Consider the following 23,911-nt stretch of genomic DNA (forward strand, 5'->3'; position numbering starts at 1 on the left):
CTCCTTCTCACATTCTCGATGTAGCAAATAACTTATGCACCTCAGATCTGATAATGATTTTATCTCTGAATATTGATCTCTCACATTTCATATTTTAGTTATTTCAGATTTCCACTCCCTGCAGTATTAGCGTTACACCCAAGGTCATTTATTTTACCACTGAAGTAGTTAGTATTCTATGAACAGAAGCATACTGCCACTCACCTACAGTGGGGAGAACAAGTATTTGATACACTGCCGATTTTGCAGGTTTTCCTACTTACAAAGCATGTACAGGTCTGTAATTTTTATCATACGTACACTTCAACTGTGAGAGACGGAATCTAAAACAAATATCCAGAAAATCACATTGTATGATTTTTAAGTAATTAATTTGCATTTTATTGCATGACATAAGTATTTGATACATCAGAAAAGCAGAACTTAATATTTGGTACAGAAACCTTTGTTTGCAATTACAGAGATCATACGTTTCCTGTAGGTCTTGACCAGGTTTGCACACACTGCAGCAGGGATTTTGGCCCACTCCTCCATACAGACCTTCTCCAGATCCTTCAGGTTTCGGGGCTGTCGCTGGGCAATACGGACTTTCAGCTCCCTCCAAAGATTTTCTATTGGATTCAGGTCTGGAGACTGGCTAGGCCACTCCAGGACCTTGAGATGCTTCTTAAGGAGCCACTCCTTAGTTGCCCTGGCTGTGTGTTTCGGGTCGTTGTCATGCTGGAAGACCCAGCCACGACCCATCTTCAATGCTCTTACTGAGGGAAGGAGGTTGTTGGCCAAGATCTTGCGATACATGGCCCCATCCATCCTCCCCTCAATATGGTGCAGTCGTCCTGTCCCCTTTGCAGAAAAGCATCCCCAAAGAATTATGTTTCCACCTCCATGCTTCACGGTTGGGATGGTGTTCTTGGGGTTGTACTCATCCTTCTTCTTCCTCCAAATACGACGAGTGGAGTTTAGACCAAAAAGCTCTATTTTTGTCTCATCAGACCACATGACCTTCTCCCATTCCTCCTCTGGATCATCCAGATGGTCATTGGCAAACTTCAGACGAGCCTGGACATGCACTGGCTTGAGCAGGGGGACCTTGCGTGTGCTGCAGGATTTTAATCCATGACGGCGTAGTGTGTAACTAATGGTTTTCTTTGAGACTGTGGTCCCAGCTCTCTTCAGGTCATTGACCAGGTCCTGCCGTGTAGTTCTGGGCTGATCCCTCACCTTCCTCATGATCATTGATGCCCCACGAGTTGAGATATTGGATGGAGCCCCAGACCGAGGGTGATTGACTGTCATCTTGAACTTCTTCCATTTTCTAATAATTGCGCCAACAGTTGTTGCCTTCTCACCAAGCTGCTTGCCTAATGTCCTGTAGCCCATCCCAGCCTTGTGCAGGTCTACAATTTTATCCCTGATGTCCTTACACAGCTCTCTGGTCTTGGCCATTGTGGAGAGGTTGGAGTCTGTTTGATTGAGTGTGTGGACAGGTGTCTTTTATACAGGTAACGAGTTCAAACAGGTGCAGTTAATACAGGTAATGAGTGGAGAACAGGAGGGCTTCTTAAAGAAAAACTAACAGGTCTGTGAGAGCCGGAATTCTTACTGCTTGGTAGGTGATCAAATACTTATGTCATGCAATAAAATGCAAATTAATTACTTAAAAATCATACAATGTGATTTTCTGGATATTTGTTTTAGATTCCGTCTCTAACAGTTGAAGTGTACCTATGATAAAAATTACAGACCTCTACATGCTTTGTAAGTAGGAAAACCTGCAATATCGGCAGTGTATCAAACACTTGTTCTCCCCATTCCTCTATATTCCTACACAATGCTTGGTTTTAAATCTAACACTGTGAGCTGTAGGAAACATATTTACCCAAATCTCCTGTTGAAAAAGTAGCCTTCATATTTCTTCATTTCATCCTAAAAACATGAAACTAGAGAAAGTAATTGATTCCTCTAAATGTTTAACTTGTTTTTCTGTCTTTTTCTCTGTTTGTCTATCTGTCCATCTGTCTCTATATCATCTCTCTGTCTGTCCATCTGTCTCTATATCCTCTCTCTATCTGTCCATCCGTCTCTATATCATCTCTCTGTCTGTCTGTCCTCTCTGCATCCGCTTCCTATCAGGGTTTTCTGGACATTGACCTAACAGACCTGAGGAAAGGCGGGGCCAACATCACAGGCTTCCAGCTGGTCAACTACACAGAGCAGAACGTCAGCCGTACCATTCAGCAGTGGATGGAGTTCGAAAACAAAGACGCCAAGGTCCCCAAGAGACGCCTGAAGGTACTGCATTGCACTGCACAGACATACACACAAGTCTCTCTAGACAGACGGGTTGCAATGTTCCAATGCTCCAGCTTAACATGTCAGTACAAGTTCCGGCATCAGTTGGGACAGAGTACGAGTCGGAAATCGGACACGCTTCTCCGGTCATCTCGCTACCATATCATATCGCTGCATATCCAATTTCCTCCAGCATTGTAAGTCCTGCTTCCCAAACTCGTGATTTGTTGAGTGAGTTGTATGTCTGAAGAGGACCCTCCCTTGAAATGTCCATGAGAATCCGACATCCTCCCCAGACCTTGTCGCGTTGCCTATCTTACGTTGCTCCCAGGTCTGGAAGCACACACACACACACACACCTAAAGGCACACTTAAGGCAATCTCTGCTCTGAACTCTGTATAATGTTCTCTCCTCTGATCTCTCTATAATGATCTCTGCTCTGATCTCTCTATAATGATCTCTGCCTTACTTGCTTTCATCACCCTCCTCTTGAATTTGTTTTATCATGAGCAAACCCTCTCAATATGTGGTGTTTTAAGTGTAATGAGGATGTCTCTCTCTCGCTCTCTCTCTCTTTCTCTCTCTCTTTCTCTCTCTCGCTCGCACCACTCCATCCCCCCTTCTCTCTCTCTGTCTGTAGTACACTGGAGCATTGACATATGACGGGGTTAAGGTGATGTCTACAGCGTTCCAGAACCTTCGGAAACAGAGGATAGACATCTCTCGCCGTGGCAACGCAGGCGAATGCCTCGCCAACCCGCCCGCACCCTGGGGCCAAGGCATAGATATACAGAGAGCCCTGCAACAGGTACACACACCAAAATATCTGGACCCGAGGGTCATGGCAAAGACATTCAGAGAATCTTATAACAGGTACATACACCACAAACTACTCTGCTGGTAGAAATGAGAGATACACCCACACACTCTTACATAGACACACACAAGCACAACAACATACACAGACAAGCTCCTGAGTGGCACGTTGGCTAACCCATCCTGAGTCAGGCCCTGCTGAACAAATTAGATCTCTATTCTGTCACCTAACATTCCCATTGAGTCACCTATGAGCTTCCTGGATGGAATGTGACATCACATTAGGTAAACAAAACCTGCAGGCAATAAAACCTGGCTGTGATCATCATAGAATATGACATCAACAATGGAGTTTAGTAATGCAATGTTCCGAGATGGGAATGAAATAAAGCACTTGGTTTAGTATTACCGAAAGGGTGAGCGAGCAGCCAGGTCACTCAAGATTCACTTCGAAATTAGATGTCAATCCATGTCCTGAGGAAGTCAGGAGATGCCTTCAAAACCCGCCACTAGGGGCAGCGATGAGTGCTATTACCATCAAGTAGGCTTGGGTTTTGCTAGGGTGGTGATGATGGATGGACGTAGACACTCATTTCTGTGTGTTTTTGTTTAATACTATCCCAAACTTTAACCCTTAACTTAACCATTAAGAATGAATGCCTAAACTTAACCATGGAGTTGTTTTTGTTTTAACCCTACCCTACCCCAAACCTTAACTCTTAACTTAACCATTCAGAATTAGTACAGGAGGAGCCGCATAAAGGAGCACTCGTAGCAGTAGGAGCAACCCAGGGTGTCAAAAACACCTCGAAATTTGAGGTTTGGAGAAACTTGGATAAACATCAGGGCCCGGTTGCAGAAAACATCTTAAATGTTTCCCTTTACCTAAGGGAATTGTTTAAAGGTGTTACATAGAGCCCCTCAAACATTTCCTTAGGTTATAATTTTACTGTAGTTTGAAGGCATGTACGGCAGAAAGCGTCTTTGGTTACTGTTGAGACGACCTGATTCACTGAATCAACGTCTCACCAAAGAGATCACATTTATTCAAGACAGAAGAAACTAATTGATATAGAAGATAATAAAACGGTTATTTTTGTTACATTTTTCTCAACTTGTTTCTATTACTACCTAGCACTCAAGCTAACTTACAGAGTAGGTAGCTAGCTAGCCAGCTAGCTTTGTCGCCATGGATTGTGCACCTTCCATTGTTTAGCTAAGTAGCTAGCTAGCTGGTTGATGTTTTCCCTTTGAAACCAGGGCAGAGGAAAACATTCACCTCCACAAGTGCTGTTTACATTGATATCCATACTGAATGAAGCACTTAAGGGACCTCATGGGCACCCTTCACTTTTTCACTTCATTTAAGGGGAACATTTGCCTTCAAATGTTTTGTGCAACTGACTTTAAGTTAAGGAAACTTCAAAGGAAACTTTAAGGGAAAAGATAAGGGGGAAATTAAGTAAAGATTTATTATGCAACCAGGCCCAGAATCTGAAGTAAAATTGTTTAAACCGATGAGAGAGAGAGAGAGAGAGAGAGAGAGAGAGAGAGAGGGGGGAGACAGACAGGGAGAGAGAGAGAGAGAGAGAGAGAGAGAGAGAGAGAGAGAGAGAGAGAGAGAGAAGGGGGGGAGACAGACAGAGAGAGAGAGAGAGAGAGAGAGAGAGAGAGAGAGAGAAGGGGGAGACAGAGAGAGAGAGAGAGAAAGGGGGAGACAGAGAGAGAGAGAGAGAGAGAAGGGGGGAGACAGACAGAGAGAGAGAGAGAGAGAAAAGGGGGGGAGACAGACAGAGAGAGAGAGAGAGAGAGAAGGGGGGGAGACAGAGAGAGAGAGAGAGAGAGAGAGAGAGAGAGAGAGAAGGGGGAGACAGACAGAGAGAGAGAGAGAGAGAGAAGGGGGGAGACAGACAGAGAGAGAGAGAGAAGGGGGGAGACAGACAGAGAGAGAGAGAGAAGGAGGGAGACAGACAGACAGAAAAGACAGGGCCCAATAGGTTTTCAGACACAAACTGAATAAATCAATGTTGCTGTGCGATTATTAGTAATTGCCCTAGACGTGCCTGCAGAGGAATATGCCATGAACTGGATTGATTATCAATATCTGCTAGCAGATGGGGAGCTGTTTTCTGGTACTGACGACATTACTAATTGTTATTATTATTATTATTATTATTATTATTATTATTATTAATTGGATCAAATCAAATCAAATGTTATTTGTCACATGCGCCGAATACAACAGGTGTAGACCTTACAGTGAAATGCTTACTTACAAGCCCTTAACCAACAATGCAGTTTTAAGAATGAATGCCCCAAAAAATCACAAAAAAACATAATAATATGAAATAAAAGTAACAAATAATTAAAGAGCAGCAGCAAAAATAACAATAGCGAGGCTATATACAGGGGGTACCGGTACCGAGTCAATGTGCGGGGGCTCCGGTTAGTCAAGGTCATTGAGGTAATATGTACTCATGTAGTCATTAAGATGTTATTGTATTGATATTTTAGTTGGGCCCTTGACTTAAGCTTTTAAACAGACAGATGCTCTCAGTCTCACACTGGTCTCTCTGGTGTGGCTCTGTGGAACTGTGGTCTAATTGATGCACACACACACACACATACTCACACACTCACACACAGTGCCTCCACGGCTGTGTCTAGCTGTGGTCTGGTATGAGTGAATGCAGCCATCTGCCTGTGGATAGAGAGGAGATTGATGCCCCGCTCGCTCAATTAAACTCATCATGCTGCCAACACTAACATGCTGCACTGAACACACGCTACACACACACACACTACACACTTAAACACACACACACACTCAAAACCTTCCTAATATTGTGTTGCACCCCCTAGAAACCCAGTAGCGTTGCAGTTCTTGACACACTCAAACCGGTGCGCCTGGCACCTACTACCATACCCTGTTCAAAGGCACTTAAATATTTAGTCTTGTCCATTCACCCTCTGAATGGCACACATACACAATCCATGTCTCAGTTGTGTCAAGGCTTAAAACTCCTTCATTAACCTGTCTCCTCTCCTTCATCTACACTGGTTGAAGTGGGTTTAACAGGTGACATCAATAAGGGATCATAGCTTTCACCTGGATTTACCTGGTCAGTCTATGTCATAGAAAGAGCAGGTGTTCCTAATGTTTTGAACACACACACACACACACACACACACACACACACACACACACACACACATAATAATGTACACGCTACACACACATGTTCCGTTGAACATCCAGACAAGGCTCTTGAAGAAACAGAACTCCAGCTGATGTTCTCTGTCAATGAGGCTAATACAATAAGACTTTCTTATGAGTCCTACACCTAAAAACCTACATCGTAACTGCTTCCTGTGTCTCTGTGTTATTGGTGCTGTCCTTCCTGTCCCTCCCCGTGTGTCAGGTGCGTATCGATGGCCTGACGGGTCATATCCAGTTCAATGAGAAAGGACGCAGGACCAACTTCACCGTCAGTGTCATGGAGCTTGCCCCCTCTGGACCTAAGAAGGTGAGTCATGAGGTCTGTAGGATCTTATGGGATCTTATGGGATCTAGTGGGATCTTATAGGATATTTTTGATGTCAAATCAAATCAAATTTTATTGGTCACATGCGCCGAATACAACAGGTGCAGACATTACAGTGAAATGCTTACTTACAGCCCTTAACCAACAGTGCATTTATTTTAAACAAAAAAAAGTAAGAATAAAACAACAACAAAAAAAGTGTTGAGAAAAAAGAGCAGAAGTAAAATAAAGTGACAGTAGGGAGGCTATATATACAGGGGGGTACCGTTGCAGAGTCAATGTGCGGGGGCACCGGCTAGTTGAGGTAGTTGAGGTAATATGTACATGTGGGTAGAGTTAAAGTGACTATGCATAAATACTTAACAGAGTAGCAGCAGCGTAAAAAGGATGGGGGGGGGGGGCAGTGCAAATAGTCCGGGTAGCCATGATTAGCTGTTCAGGAGTCTTATGGCTTGGGGGTAGAAGCTGTTGAGAAGTCTTTTGGACCTAGACTTGGCACTCCGGTACCGCTTGCCGTGCGGTAGCAGAGAGAACAGTCTATGACTAGGGTGGCTGGAGTCTTTGACAATTTTGAGGGCCTTCCTCTGACACCGCCTGGTATAGAGGTCCTGGATGGCAGGAAGCTTTGCCCCAGTGATGTACTGGGCCGTATGCACTACCCTCTGTAGTGCCTTGCGGTCAGAGGCCAAGCAGTTGCCATACCAGGCGGTGATGCAACCAGTCAGGATGCTCTCGATGGTGCAGCTGTAGAATTTTTTGAGGATCTGAGGACCCATGCCAAATCTTTTTAGTCTCCTGAGGGGGAATAGGCTTTGTCATGCCCTCTTCACGACTGTCTTGGTGTGTTTGGACCATGATAGTTCATTGGTGATGTGGACACCAAGGAACTTGAAGCTCTCAACCTGTTCCACTACAGCCCCGTTGATGAGAATGGGGGCGTGCTCAGTCCTCTTTTTTTTCCTGTAGTCCACAATCATCTCCTTTGTCTTGGTCACGTTGAGGGAGAGGTTGTTGTCCTGGCACCACACGGCCAGATCTCTGACCTCCTCCCTATAGGCTGTCTCATCGTTGTCGGTGATCAGGCCTACCACTGTTGTGTCGTCGGCAAACTTAATGATGGTGTTGGAGTCGTGCCCATTAGTGTTTCATTGCAGTCTCATATCATATCTGTACAGTACAGTATCAGATCAAATCAAGGTTTCCTTCATAGCCTGTCAGTTTCTTCACTTGTCTGTTTATCTTGTGTGTGTATCAGGTGGGCTACTGGACCGAGGACGAGAAGTACGTGAGCACAGCTACCTTCATGAGAGGCAGCAACGACAGCAGCTACGGCCTACAGAACAGGACCTACATAGTTACCACCATCCTGGTCAGTGTGTGTGTGTGTGTTTATGTGTGTGTGTGTGTGTGTCGGGGTTTCCGTTAGGAAAATGTGGCACTGGACATCCACATTTGACTGGCAGCATTTTAATTTACCGGACATTTGAGAAATTTACCGGACCCATATGCATTGGGTGCGTAACCTGATTAGGGCGTCCACCCACGGTGCTCAGAATAACAGAAATCACATTTAGATTATGGTCATTCATGTTTAAAAAATATGCAAGTCGAGGATGCAACGACGTGCGGTCCTTCTTACCAAATTCTGATGCGCACTTTGAAGATGTTAGAATAACTGTACACATTTACTTTTCCTCAGCCAACAAGTCGAGTAATGAACAGCAAAATCACTAGCCTATGTCAATCTACTATATCCCATAGTAGAAAAGTTGACCTATTCTATTTGTCAGTTTGTCGAGAAAGAAATAGCCTGTTCCAAACAGACTATGGGACAGTTGTGAGACGATAGATCCCAAATTCATACGACCAGTAGGCCTAGGCTACATAAAACAATATAAACGTTAAAAAGCAATGAGTCTGATGCAACAGATCAGAATGTTTAGCTTAAAATGTTGATAAAGTATTATTTATTCACATTATAGGCGCAGCAATGCAAACAAGACAGTAGGCTACGCGCGAATGTTCGTTCCGTAATGCAATTTGCTGGAAAACACCATTGTCAAAAGCGAGCGGTTTCATATGAAAGAGATGAAAATATCAGTTAGAAATGAAGAAAGAGGGGAGATCTAATATGACTCGGATTGTGCCTTTGGCTACTGGACAATGAAATAAAGTTGATATAAAATAATTGCCTCCTCGGAAATGCTCTGATTTTGGCTAGGCTACTTTGAAGCAAGGTAAGACATGCCTCATAATATGTAGTAAAACAGGTTTCCAACAATTACGTATATGTTTTCAAAATGCATACTACCTCCAGCTCATTGCAGTGGTGTGTGACGCGCTGATGAAGCCTGCCTTTAAAAAAATTAAAATATTCCAAAAGCCGACTAATACCGGCTAACGGAACCCTGGTGTGTGTGTGTGTGTGTGTGTGTGTGTGTGTATGTGTGTGTGTGTGAAAGAGTTAATCTTAGCCCTGACAAGACAGAAATTCCCACTGACACAGACACATTTCCGTCCCTTCTTTCCTTCTCTCCTGGCCACTCTGTTAGCCTATAGCCTGTTTCTTATTTCAGTCACATCGCGGACTCACAGAGACTTTACTCAGTAGTGATGTAATGTGAGGATGTGTTCTCCTCCCTGCTGCTTCCTTCGCTTCCCCAGGCCCTTTGATGTCTCCTGCCCACAGACAGGAGCTCTCGCTTGGGGTAGTGGGAGGTGGGGGGTACGGAGGAAGGAGGAAAGGATTACTGTCCTTAATCTATCAGGAAGGCTTGGTGCCTTTACAGGCAGACATAGTATAGTTTTAAGGCCAGGCTATGGACCTGAATCTAAGTTTTGGGTTTTCTTTCTGTGGAATCGCCTTTAAAAATATATATATACAGTGGGGGAAAAAAGTATTTAGTCAGCCACCAATTGTGCAAGTTCTCCCACTTAAAAAGATGAGAGAGGCCTGTAATTTTCATCATAGGTACACGTCAAGTATGACAGACAAAATGAGAAAAAAACTTCAAGAAAATCACATTGTAGGATTTTTAATGAATTTATTTGCAAATTATGGTGGAAAATAAGTATTTGGTCAATAACAAAAGTTTCTCAATACTTTGTTATATACCCTTTGTTGGCAATAAAAAAGGGTCAAACGTTTTCTGTAAGTCTTCACAAGGTTTTCACACACTGTTGCTGGTATTTTGGCCCATTCCTCCATGCAGATCTCCTCTAGAGCAGTGATGTTTTGGGGCTGTCGCTGGGCAACACAGACTTTCAACTCCCTCCAAAGATTTTCTATGGGGTTGAGATCTGGAGACTGGCTAGGCCACTCCAGGACCTTGAAATGCTTCTTACGAAGCCACTCCTTCGTTGCCCGGCGGTGTGTTTGGGATCATTGTCATGCTGAAAGACCCAGCCACGTTTCATCTTCAATGCCCTTGCTGATGGAAGGAGGTTTTCACTCAAAATCTCACGATACATGGCCCCATTCATTCTTTCCCTTTACACGGATCAGTCGTCCCTAGTCCCTTTGCAGAAAAACAGCCCCAAAGCATGATGTTTCCACCCCCATGCTTCACAGTAGGTATGGTGTTCTTTGGATGCAACTCAGCATTCTTTGTCCTCCAAACACGACGAGTTGAGTTTTTACCAAAAAGTTCTATTTTGGTTTTATCTGACCATATGACATTCTCCCAATCCTCTTCTGGATCATCCAAATGCACTCTAGCAAACTTCAGACGGGCCTGGACATGTACTGGCTTAAGCAGGGGGACACGTCTGGCACTGCAGGATTTGAGTCCCTGGCGGCGTAGTGTGTTACTGATGGTAGGCTTTGTGACTTTGGTCCCAGCTCTCTGCAGGTCATTCACTAGGTCCCCCGTGTGGTTCTGGGATTTTTGCTCACCGTTCTTGTGATCATTTTGACCCCACGGGGTGAGATCTTGCGTGGAGCCCCAGATCGAGGGAGATTATCAGTGGTCTTGTATGTCTTCCATTTCCTAATAATTGCTCCCTCAGTTGATTTCTTCAAACCAAGCTGCTTACCTATTGCAGATTTTGTCTTCCCAGCCTAGTGCAGGTCTACAATTTTGTTTCTGGTGTCCTTTGACAGCTCTTTGGTCTTGGCCATAGTGGAGTTCGGAGTGTGACTGTTTGAGGTTGTGGACAGGTGTCTTTTATACTGATAACAAGTTCAAACAGGTGCAGTTAATACAGGTAATGAGTGGAGAACAGGAAACTTTTGTTATTGACCAAATACTTATTTTCAACCATAATTTGCAAATAAATTCATAAAAAATCCTACAATGTGATTTTCTGGATTTTTTTTCCTCAATTTGTCTGTCATAGTTGATGTGTACCTATGATGAAAATTACAGGCCTCTCTCATCTTTTTAAGTGGGAGAACTTGCACAATTGGTGGCTGACTAAATACTTTTTTTCCCCACTTTATATATATATATGTTTACTATGGGCACAACCACGTTTTCTTTCAAAGAGGAATTATTACACTGTAGACTGGACTCAAGAACCCTCATCAACGATCAGACATTAGATATACAGTGAGGGAAAAAAGTATTTGATCATCTGCTGATTTTGTACGTTGGCCCACTGACAAAGAAATGATCAGTCTATCATTTTAATGGTAGGTTAATTTGAACAGTAAGAGACAGAATAACCACAAAATAATCCAGAAAAACCCATGTCAAAAGTGTTATAAATTGATTTGCATTTTAATGAGGGAAATAAGTATTTGACCCCCTCTCAATCAGAAAGATTTCTGGCTCCCAGGTGTCTTTTATACAGGTAACGAGCTGAGATTAGGAGCACACTCTTAAAGGGAGTGCTCCTAATCTCAGCTTGTTATCTGTATAAAAGACACCTGTCCACAGAAGCAATCAATCAATCAGATTCCAAACTCTCCACCATGGCCAAGACCAAAGAGCTCTCCAAGGATGTCAGGGACAAGATTGTAGACCTACACAAGGCTGGAATGGGCTACAAGACCATCGCCAAGCAGCTTGGTGAGAAGGTGACAACAGTTGGTGCGATTATTCGCAAATGGAAGAAACACAAAATAACTGTCAATCTCCCTCGGCCTGGGGCTCCATGCAAGATCTCACCTCGTGGAGTTGCAATGATCATGAGAATGGTGAGGAATGAGCCCAAAACTACACGGGAGGATCTTGTCAATCATCTCAAGGCAGCTGGGACCATAGTCACCAAGAAAACAATTGGTAACACACTACGCCGTGAAGGACTGAAATCCTGCAGCGCCCGCAAGATCCCCCTGCTCAAGAAAGCACATATACAGGGCCGTCTGAAGTTTGCCAATGAACATCTGAATTATTCAGAGGAAAACTGGGTGAAAGTGTTGTGGTCAGATGAGACCAAAATTGAGCTCTTTGGCATCAACTCAACTCGCCGTGTTTGAAGGAGGAGGAATGTTGCCTATGACCCCAAGAACACCATCCCCACTGTAAAACATGGAGGTGGAAACATTATGCTTTGGGGGTGTTTTTATGCTAAGGGGACAGGACAACTTCACCGCATCAAAGGAACGATGGACGGTCCCGTCAAATCTTGGGTGAGAACCTCCTTCCCTCAGCCAGGGCATTGAAAATGGGTCGTGGATGGGTATTCCAGCATGACAATGACCCAAAACACACGGCCAAGGCAACAAAGGAGTGGCTCAAGAAGAAGCACATTAAGGTCCTGGAGTGGCCTAGCCAGTCTCCAGACCTAAATCCCATAGAAAATCTGTGGAGGAAGCTGAAGGTTCGAGTTGCCAAACATCAGCCTCGAAACCTTAATGACTTGAATAAGATCTGCAAAGAGGAGTGGGACAAAATCCCTCCTGAGATATGTGCAAACCTGGTGGCCAACTACAAGAAACGTCTGACCTCTGTGATTGCCAACAAGGGTTTTGCCACCAAGTACTAAGTCATGTTTTGCAGAGGGGTCAAATACTTATTTCCCTCATTAAAATGCAAATCAATTTATAACATTTTTGACATGCGCTTTTCTGGATTTTTTTGTTGTTATTCTGTCTCTCACTGTTCAAATAAACCTACCATTAAAATTATAGACTGATTATTTCTTTGTCAGTGGGCAAACGTACAAAATCAGCAGGGGATCAAATACTTTTTTCCCTCACTGTAACTGGATGCATTAGAATACATTGATTCTCTCTGCTTTTAGGATGTTAGGAAGGAATGAAAGAAGAACGGGTGCATTTCTAGAACATCTGTCCAAAGCCATGGTGTTGTGTGTGTGTGTGTGTGTGTGTGTGTTGGTGTTGGTACTCCGCCTGAGAGGCAGCCGGTCTCTGTTGACCTATTATAGGTCAGTGAGAGAGTGAGTCCTAGTGGACCTGCTATCTGTGTGTTTCTGTGTGGCGTGTGTGTGTGTGTGTGTGTGTTGGCCTGTCAAACTGCCCTGAAACTGACCTTTCCCTCCACTCCCTCCCTGGGGTCCTGTCTCTCTGCCAGACCTAGAGGCTCTGTGTGTAGCGATGATTACCTTCAACTCATCCGTAACCAGCAGGGGGACAGTTATTACCATAACACACAGAGGAAAACTGGCCTCTACAGCAGCTGATAAAATGTGGAATAAGGATTTGGGCGCTCAGCGCAGTCTTAGCTTAAATTGCTACTGTAGCTTGAAACGACTTGGTTCTCCTCCACTACTTCCTCCAGTGTACCATTACTGCTCTGGACATCTGGCTCATCTAGAGCTCTATCGCTCTTTGACATTTTTTCTTATTTAGTTGGTTCCCAACTAGCACATTTGGTTCCTTGGATGTTGTTGGAGCGTACGTTTTTGGTTTCCCATTGGTTCTGGGAATGAAGCCATACGTTTCATGACCGGTAAAACTGAACGTTTTTTTAAACATTCTGAGAACGGAAGTGAAAATGTCACCTTTTCTGGGAATGTTACATTTTAGTTGCAGGGAGGTTCTGAGAACATTTTACTATGGTTCCCTGAACGTTTTCCTGGGAGGTTTTATTAACGTTCTGAGAACGGATAAGTTATTTTGAGGTTTTTTAATAACTTTCTTAAAACGTTAACTGAATGTTTCAATAAGACTTTTAATAACACTGCTAGCTTAGTTTGGGTTAACTGTTCTGAACTCCAAGCACAGATAGGACACATGGAAATTCATTTCCTTAGGCATTAATCATGCAAACACATTTCTTTTTTATTGTGGCACGGTGTCAGTGAGATTTGAACCTATGATCTTATGTTCTCTATCATTGAAATTAGTCCACTGCATCCACCAAGATGGAGTTAGCATGCCATGTTTTTTAACTCATAAACATGGCATGCTAAAAAGCTGTTCATTTTAGTCTATTCAAACAGAACCCATTTCAAAGGAAACAAGCACTCATTAAGATCAGGTGTGGCCGATTAGTGGTCGCGGCCAACACACCTGAACACACTTAACAAGATAGAGGATAGAGAGAGTTTTGTTGATGCTGAGAACAGATTTTTTATGTTTTTCAATAACATTCTGAGAACGTTCTTTGAACATTACTAATGTTTTCTTGTGGTTTTTATGGAACCTGACTTTAAATAGAACTGCATGGAAACCTGCAGAAAACGTGATGCTGAAGTGCTGAAATTCCCACAGAAGACCGTTGTTTCTTTACGTTTCTTGGGACAATTTGAGAACATTAATTTAAATAGAACCATAAGGAATCCTGGTGGAAACGTTATACTGAAATATTGAAATTCCCACTGGAGATGGTTGTTTCTTAACATTCTCTGAACTATTTGAAAACATTCCCAATGTCAAACCAGTTGGAGAACATTCCTAGAACACTACCAATGTAACCATGTAACCATGTTTGAACTTTTAGGAAAGGTTCTGTTAAAGTAATGAAATACCAAGAAAATAATGTTATTTTGTCAAGTTCCTTAAAAGTGCTGAGAATGTTCCAAAGCCAAGCAACTATCCTGCACCATTCCCAGAACGTTGTGGGAAGGTTGTATGCAAAATAACCATAGGACAACCACGCTCTCACCAAGCTCTAAGAAACATATGGTTCTTAGAACGTTATGTGCTAGCTGAGTGAGTGAGTGAGTGAGTGAGTGAGTGAGTGAGTGAGTGAGTGAGTGAGTGAGTGAGTGAGTGAGTGAGTGAGTGAGTGAGTGAGTGAGTGAGTGAGTGAGTGAGTGAGTGAGTGAGTGAGTACATGGCCTCAGGTGTCATGTCAGCTGTAATCTTGCCAGGATGTCCAATATCTCTGAAAAGGTCTAATTGGTTGCCTAGCTGGTAGAACAGGAATAGGATAACCTCTCAGGACAGAGGTGGGCTGTCAGTGATTGTCTGCTCTACCCTCCCGCACGTGTGTGGGCCACTAGTAAACCTGTCAGTGTCAGGTTCACCAGGTGCCTTTGTGATGTCGATATAATGAACCTCCAGGATACCAGGCAGGCAGCACCGCCATAATGATAAAATATAATGATCTTCCTGGGTCGAATATTACGCCACAGTTGTGAAAGGGCCATACATCATGAAATAGATCATTGTGTAACTGACTAACTGTAGGCCTACTCCATGGTTGTGACAATATAATGATTCATGAAGATCAATTGTTCAATGATCTTTCTTGGTTTAATTGTAGTCCTATTAACAATTATTATTCCACCGTGGTTGTGGCTTAATGATCGAACATTAACCATGTTATTGAAATACTTCTCCAGTAGAGTTCCTCAAATGAACAACGCATTACTAGCTCTATTCTATTCCATTACTGTGTTAGCTGCTACTTTGTATATTCACCTGAATATGAAGCATACATCTATGGTCTCATCTTGAGGAATCTGGTGATAAACTTTATGAGCTGGTAACATTTTATTTCTCACCTCCCCAATGTCCCTCTTTGCAAATATTATGTCAGCTACTTAAGTATGGTGTGATACGAGTTCCTATTAAATCCATCCAATATTGAGCTTCAATGTGTCAATATTTTAACGGTATTGTAAACCTAAATTAATGAATTACCTTCTCTGAAGGGCCTGTGGGTTCGATGATAAAGAATCTGGTTACAAGGAGTTATTTTCTATAGTTTATTCCGTCCAAGTAGCTGCAGCATAAACTTGTGTGGCATAACAGGTTACATCTCCATCACTTCACTTCTCTGTCACTCACACAGAAATCTTTCACGTGAAGTGAAGGGTATTTTCGGAATAAAAAAATCCCTAACATAAAATCTCAGTGGCGATGCCATAGAAAATCTCGGATATAAAGTATATATTTTCTGATTATAAAAACCAGTATCTGTACTTCCCTATCAAATTAACTATGAAAAGAACAGTTCTCTCTCTCTCCTTAGAATAGGGTAGGAATCCCTGTGGCGCTGATTCACTAGACCTGTCAGGCAACTAGTGCACTCTCCAAACTCCTGCTTTTGTTTCCGCATTCGAAATGTTTGTTAATGTTTTCCCAAGTTAAACTAGCATACATTTCTGTTAAATCTATATTCCACGTTAACATACAATAATCACTAGCATTACATTTAATTCCTTAACGTTTACTGCAACATTGTAGAAATGTTGTTTCATTTCGGTACAATATTGTTGCATTTCACTTACCATTTCCAATCCTGTGAGTGGGCGCAATGTGTATCCCTTTCCTGTAGTCAAATGACCTAGTGACCTCATGGGTGGAATGTTATTAATATTTTTCATAATTTCATAATTAATCAACATTCTTTTTTTTTTTAACAGCTGAAAATCCGGTGTTTCTATGTCAAACGGTTTTTGTAGTAGTTCAGTCTTCTGTGATGTACACTACCATTCAAAAGTATCCTGTTGTAGGAGGAAATTGGCTCCAATCAAGCGCCGTCCACAGGGATTGGCATGGCGTTGCAAAATGGAGTGATAGCCTTCCCCTCTTCAAGATCCCTTTTACCCTGTACAAATCTCCCACTTTACCACCACCAAAGCACCCCCAGACCATCACATTGCCTCCACCATGCTTGGCAGATGGCATCAAGCACTCCTCCAGCGTCTTTTCATTTGGTCTGCGTCTCACAAATGTTCTTCTTTGTGATCCGAAACACCTCAAACTTCGATTTGTCTGTCCATAACACTTTTTTCCAATCTTCCTCTGTCCAGTGGCTGTGTTCTTTTGCCCATCTTAATCTTTTATTTTTATTGGCCAGTCTGAGATATGGCTTTTTCTTTGCAACTCTGCCTAGAAGGTCAGCATTCCGGAGTTGCCTCTTCACTGTTGACGTTGAGACTGGTGTTTCGTGGGTACTATTTAATTAAGCTGCCAGTTGAGGACCTGTGAGGCGTCTGTTTCTCAAACTAGACACTCGAATGTATTTGTTCTCTTGCTCAGTTGTGCACCGGGGCCTCCCACTCCTCTTTCTATTCTGGTTAGAGCCAGTTTGCGCTGTTCTGTGAAGGTAGTACACAGCGTTGTACGAGATCTTCAGTTTCTTGGCAATTTCTCGCATGGAATAGCCTTAATTTCTCAGAACAAGAATAGACTGACGAGTTTCAGAAGAAAGTTATTTGTTTCTGGCCATTTTGATCCTGTAATCGAACCCGAAATTGCTGATGCTCCAGATACTCAACTAGTCTCAAGAAGGCCAGTTGTATTGCTTCTTTAATCAGCACAACCGTTTTAAGCTGTGCTAACATAATTGCAAAAGGGTTTTCTTTTTTTTTGTATTTTACCCCCTTTTTCTCCCCAATTCCGTGGTATCCAATTGGTAGTTACAGTCTTGTCCATCACTGCAACTCCCGTACGGACACGGGAGAGGCGAAGGTCGAGAGTCGTGCGTCCTCCGAAACACAACCCAACCGAGCCGCACTGCTTCTTGACGCAATGCCCGCTTAACCCGGAAGCCAGCCGCAACAGTGTGCCGGAGGAAACACCATACACCTGGCGACCGAGTCAGCGTGCACTGTGCCCGGCCCACCACAGGAGTCGCTAGTGCGTGATGGGACAAGAACATCCCTGCCGGCCAAACCCTCCCCTACCCTGGACAACGCTGGGCCAATTGTGCTCCACCCAATGGGTCTCCCAAGCGCGGCCGGCTGCGACAGAGCCTGGACTCGAACCACGATCTCTAGTGGCACAGCTAGCACTACGATGCAGTGCCTTAGACCACTGCGCCACTCGGGAAGCCGCAAAAGGGTTTTCTAATGATCAATTAGCCTTTTAAAATGATAAACTTGGATGAGCAAACACAACGTGCCATTGGAACACAGGACTGATGGTTGCTGATAATGGGCCTCTGTACGCCTATGTAGATATTCCATAAAAAATCAGCCGTTTCCAGCTACAATAGCCATTTACAACATTAACAATGTCTACAGTCTACTAGTGTGTATATAATGTGTAATATTGGGATGCAAACTCAACATTTAATACATTTCAACTCTATATCTGACATGGTACAGGTATCTTATTTTTAAAAGCTCATAGCCATTTGTGTGCGGTGTATACTTTTGTTTCAAAGTAGATTTGTTTAAGACTGCCAAGAAACACTGTGTGACCCTGATTTAGCCCACAGCAGTAAAAGGTTAAAGTCCACATACACATTTGCATGACTCATGAAGTAGATCATTCTATAAAATGACTAATATACGATGTAATGAATGATTTTGGATTATGCATTTTACATTGAATACCAGTTGTCATTTTGACGGTGATACAGTGCATTCGGAAAGTATTCAGACCCCTTGACGTTTTCCACAATTTGTTACGTTACAGCCTTATTCTAAAATGGATTAAATTGTTTTTTTCCCTCCTCATCTACACACAATACCCCATAATGACAAAGCAAAAACTGGTTTTAGAAATGTTAGCAAATTGATTTTTTTAAAACGGAAATATCACATTTACATAAGTATTCAGACCCTTTACTCAGTACTTTGTTGATGCACCTTTGGCAGCGATTACAGCCTCGAGTCTTCTTGCGTATGACGCTACAAGCTTGGCACACCTGTATTTGGGGAGTTTCTCCCATTCTTCTCTGCAGATCCTCTCAAGCTCTGTCAGGTTGGATGGGGAGCGTCTCTCCAGAGATGTTTGATCGGGTTCAAGTCTGGGCTCTGGCTGGGCCACTCAAGGACATTCAGAGATTTGTCCCGAAGCCACTCCTGCGTTGTCTTGGCTGTGTGCTTAGGATCGTTATCCTGTTGTAAGGTGAACCTTCGCCCCAGTCTGAGGTCCTGAGCGCTCTGGAGCAGGTTTTCATCAAGGATCTCTCTGTACTTTGCTCCGTTAATCTTTCCCTCAATCCTGACTAGTCTTCCAGTCCCTGCCGCTGAAAAACATCCACAAAGCATGACGCTGCCACCACCATGATTCACCGTATGTAACGATCCCGGCTGTCTGAGTCGGGTCCTGGCTGGTGACTAGTGTTCCTGTTCGTAATCTCCAGTTTCCCGAGGGTTCGGGAACGCTCCGGGGAGCGCTCTTGTTTTCCGCACCTGCATCCCATCAGCAATCTGCACACCTGGTCCTGATCATCACCCTTCTTAGGCTCTGGCCTAACATCCAGTTCCTGCCGGATCGTTAGCTATGAACAGTATGTTTGTCAGCGTATCAGCCTCTGAGCCATTAGTGTTAGTTTTGTTGTTTTGCACCTTGTGACTTGCTGTGTACTGACCTCCGTTTTTGTTCTGTCTGCAGTCTCTCACCCGGAACCTTCACCCAACCTCTGCCTGATGGTCGGCGGCTGCCGAGCCAGTACGGACCAACCACTGCACCCTCAACAACCCATCCACGCCACCCGCTCTGTTCCCTGGATTATTCAGCCTCACTCGGAATCGATTAAATAAACACTCACCTTTCTCTCAACGTACCTTGTCCTGGTCTGCTTCTGGGTTCGGGCTTAGTAAACCGTGACAGAACGATCCGGCCAGTAATGAACCCAGCGGACCTGGACTCTGTTCGCCATGCTATTACCCAGCAGGAGAAGATGTTGGGCCATCATAGCACGGTACTACAGGAGATCGCGTTGTCAGTTCGGAACCTTTCTACCGGTCTGACGGAGGTCCAGAACCAACGCAAGTGTCCGGTGGAGGATCCACTACCGGTTTCACCCATCTCGCCTGCCGCTTCTGAAGCTGTGTCCATCCGTGAGCCCAAGGTTCCGACGCCGGATAAATATGAGGGGAGCTGGGAAGATGCCGTTCCTTCCTTATGCAGTGTGGATTAGTGTTCGATCTACAGCCCTACTCTTATGCCACAGACAAGGCTAGGATAGCCTTTGTGATTGAGTTGCTGCGTGGTCGAGCGCTGGAGTGGGCTTCAGCCGTTTGGGAACGACAGGATCCCTGCATGGCTTCATACCAGGGGTTCACGGCCGAGATGAGGAAGCTCTTCGACCATTCCGTCCGAGGGAGGGACGCAGCTAGGCGCCTGTTTTCGCTTCGCCAAGGAACTCGCAGCGTGGCCGACTTCGTGATCGAGTTCAAGACGTTGGCTGTGGAGAGTGGGTGGAACGAGGAGTCTCTGCAAGCGGCCTTTTACCAGGGTCTGTCGGAGCAGCTCAAGGATGAGTTGATCTCCTATCCGGAGCCTAGTGACCTGGACAGCTTGGTAGCCTTGTCTATTCGGGTGGATAATCGAGTCCGAGAGCGAAGGAGGGAGAAGCAATGGGGTCCGTCCAATCGATCAGCTTCTCAGTTCCCAGTCGGGTCGGGTGGTGGACCAGAACACGTCGATCATTCTCCACCACAATGGATTAGTGGAGAGGTCCTCTCTCCCGATTCTGAACCCATGCAAGTGGGGCGGCACGGGTTAACCAAGGAGGAGCGTCAACATAGACGTAAGACCAACTGCTGCCTCTACTGTGGTAGCTCGGGACATTACATCTCCACTTGTTCCCGCGGTCGTCAAACTGCCCGGCTCGCTAAAGTTGGGAGGACTTTTAGCGAGCCAGTTTCAACCTCTCAGTACCTCTGTCAGACCCCGTTTCCCGGCTACCCTTGTGAACAGGAATCAGAGCTTAGCGCTTAACGCCTTTATCGATTCAGGTGCCGATGGAAGCTTTCTTGATGCCGAGTTGGTGGAACAGCTGGGGCTTTCCAAGGAGCAATTGCCGGAAGCCATTGGCGACCACTCTGAACGGCAGTAGTCTGGCACGTATCACGATGAGGACTGAACCGGTTAAGATGCGGTTGTCGGGGAATCATTCTGAGATGATTTCATTCTTCATTCTGCCGTCTTCCCATGTTCCTCTGGTCCTTGGATACCCCCTGGCTGAAGGAACACAATCCCACGTTCGATTGGGTGACGGGCAAGGTAACGAGTTGGAGCCTTGATTGTCATGCTAACTGTCTCAAGACTGCCTGCCCCCATTCGGTTCCCAGTCAGGTGATTGAGGCTAAACCCCCAGATTTGTCCCTGGTTCCCGAGACATATCACGATTTGGGGGAAGTTTTCAGTAAGCAGAAGGCTCTGTCACTCCCCTCCCCACCGACCATATGATTGTGCCATCAACCTGGTCCCTGGAGCTGTCTACCCCAAGGGAAGGTTATACAGTATCTCCCGACCTGAACGTGAGGCGTTGGAGACCTACATCAAGGAGTCCCTAGCTGCTGGTCTCGTTCGTCCCTCGTCATCACCCCTGGGGGCAGGATTCTTCTTTGTGGGTAAGAAGGATGGCTCTCTTCGACCGTGTATTGATTATCGGGGGTTGAATGACATCACGGTCAAGAACAAGTATCCCCTGCCCTTGATGAGTTCTGCCTTCGACTCCTTACAGGGTGCTACGGTGTTCACCAAGCTAGACCTACGCAATGCGTATCACCTGGTCCGGATCAGAGAGGGGGACGAGTGGTTGACGGGTTTCAATACACCGATGGGTCACTTCGAGTATCAGGTGATGCCGTTTGGACTGACCAATGCTCCAGCGGTATTCCAGAGTATGGTGAACGACGTCCTGAGAGATATGATCGGTCTCTTTGTGTTTGTTTACCTGGATGACATTCTGATCTTCTCGAAGGAACCTTCCGACCACGTCCAGCATGTCCGGCAGGTTCTGCAGCGATTGTTGGAGAATCGCCTGTTCGTGAAGGCCGAGAAGTGCGAGTTTCACGCCCACACGACATCCTTTCTCGGGTACATCATCTCCAGGGGAGAGATTAGGATGGACCAGGAGAAGGTTAGAGCGGTTCTGGAATGGGCCCAGCCCGGTACGAGATTGCAGCTCCAGAGATTTTTGGGGTTTGCGAATTTCTACCGCAGATTCATCCGGGATTACAGCCGTGTGGCCGCTCCGTTAACTGCCTTGACTTCCAGTATCAGGACCTTCAAGTGGAATCCGGAGGCGGATCGAGCGTTTCTGGATTTGAAGAGGCGATTCACCAACGCACCGATTCTCTCTCAACCGGACACGGCCCGTCAGTTCGTCGTTGAAGTGGACGCGTCTGATGTGGGAGTTGGCGCCATCCTGTCGCAGCGATGCTCCACGGACAGTAAACTCCATCCCTGCGCCTACTACTCTCGTCGCCTTTCGCCTGCGGAGAGGAATTACGATGTGGGTAACCGGGAGCTTCTCGCGGTGAAACTTGCCTTGGAGGAGTGGCGCCACTGGTTGGGGGGGCGGAGCAACCGTTTATTGTCTGGACTGACCACAAGAATCTTGCTTACGTGCAATCGGCTAAACGTCTCAACTCCCGTCAGGCCAGGTGGGCGTTGTTTTTCGGACGATTCAAGTTTGCCCTGACGTTCCGACCTGGATCTAAGAACGGCAAGGCGGACGCCTTGTCCCGGATGTTCTCCAAGACGGAGGAGAGTGGGTCCAAGACCGAGACAATCCTCCCCCGGAACTGCGTCGTGGGAGCAGTTATGTGGAAGATTGAGGAGGAGGTGCTGGCGGCCCTTCGGACTCAGCCCGGTCCCGGTAACGGTCCACCCGGTCGGTTGTTTGTGCCTGAGTCGGTTCGTCCTGCTGTCCTCAAATGGTCCCACGCCAGCAAGATGGCTTGTCACCCTGGCGTGGCTCGGACAATGGCGTTTCTTCGCAGACGTTTTTGGTGGCCTGCCATGGCCGAGGATACTCGGGGTTTTGTTGCTGCCTGTCCAGTGTGTGCGCAGAATAAGAGTACCAATCGGCCCAGCTCTGGACTACTTCACCCCCTTCCTATTCCCCGGCGACCATGGTCGCATCTGGCCCTGGACTTCGTCACTGGGTTGCCCGCTTCTGAGGGGAACACGGTCGTTCTGACTATCGTGGACAGATTCAGCAAGTTCGCCCACTTTGTGCCTATTGCCAAGCTTCCCTCTGCCTCGGAGACGTCCGAGATCCTGGTTAGGGAGGTTTTCAGGGTCCACGGTTTGCCCAGTGATATCGTTTCCGACCGTGGCCCTCAGTTTACCTCTGCTGTCTGGAAGTCCTTCTGTTTGGCCATTGGAGCTACAGTCAGTCTCACATCTGGTTTTCACCCCCAATCCAATGGTCAGGCGGAGAGAGCCAACCAGAAGATGGAATCCACGCTACGCTGTCTGGTCTCTTCCAACCCCACCTCCTGGGTCTCTCAGTTGCCTTGGGTTGAGTATGCCCACAATACTCTTCCTACATCTGCCACTGGGATGTCTCCCTTCCAGTGCCTGTATGGCTACCAACCTCCCCTGTTTCCTTCTCAGGAGAAGGAGCTCTCAGTGCCTTCTGTTCAGGCCCATATTCGTCGTTGCCACCGGACCTGGCATCGGGCCAGAAAGGCACTCCTTAGAGTTTCGGACCGGTATCAGCTCCAGGCGAATCGTCGCCGGATCCCCGCTCCCACCTATACCATCGGAGATAGGGTTTGGTTGGCCACACGGGATCTTCCGTTACGGACTGAGTCTAGGAAGTTGTTACCGAAGTTCATTGGTCCGTTTGTGGTGGAGAAGGTGATCAATCCAGTGGCAGTTCGACTCAAACTACCGAGGACGCTCAGAGTCCATCCCACCTTTCATGTCTCCTGCCTCAAGCCTGTCTTCCTCAGTCCTCTGTTGCCTCCTCCGCCTCCTCCTCCTCCTCCTCGGATGATCGGAGGTGGTCCTGCCTACACGGTGCGTCGCATCATGGATTCCAGACGGCGGGGCCGGGGTTTCCAGTATCTCGTGGACTGGGAGGGGTATGGCCCTGAAGAGAGGAGTTGGATTCGCGGCGACAGGTCCTAGATGCGGACCTCATCAGTGACTTCTACCGCCTCCATCCTGGCGCTCCGGGAGTCCGCCCGGTGGCGTTCGTCGGAGGGGGGGTACTGTAACGATCCCGGCTGTCTGAGTCGGGTCCTGGCTGGTGAC

At 45.8% G+C, this 23,911-nt stretch overlaps 1 protein-coding gene across 5 annotated transcripts in view; it reads left to right on the plus strand.

Annotated features, from left to right (window-relative positions):
• gria1a (glutamate receptor, ionotropic, AMPA 1a) overlaps positions 1-23,911 on the plus strand; it is a 184,598-nt gene that overhangs the window by 103,172 nt on the left and 57,515 nt on the right. For all 5 annotated transcript variants that reach the window (XM_041839048.2, XM_041839054.2, XM_041839062.2 and 2 more), the window contains exons 6-9: positions 2,134-2,292; positions 2,934-3,101; positions 6,532-6,636; positions 7,910-8,023. In XM_041839048.2, the coding sequence (XP_041694982.2) occupies positions 2,134-2,292; positions 2,934-3,101; positions 6,532-6,636; positions 7,910-8,023 (546 nt within the window). The remainder of the gene's footprint in view (positions 1-2,133; positions 2,293-2,933; positions 3,102-6,531; positions 6,637-7,909; positions 8,024-23,911) is intronic.

The sequence above is a fragment of the Coregonus clupeaformis genome, chromosome 2 (genome assembly GCF_020615455.1).
Source record: "Coregonus clupeaformis isolate EN_2021a chromosome 2, ASM2061545v1, whole genome shotgun sequence".
Taxonomy (NCBI): Eukaryota; Metazoa; Chordata; class Actinopteri; order Salmoniformes; family Salmonidae; genus Coregonus; species Coregonus clupeaformis.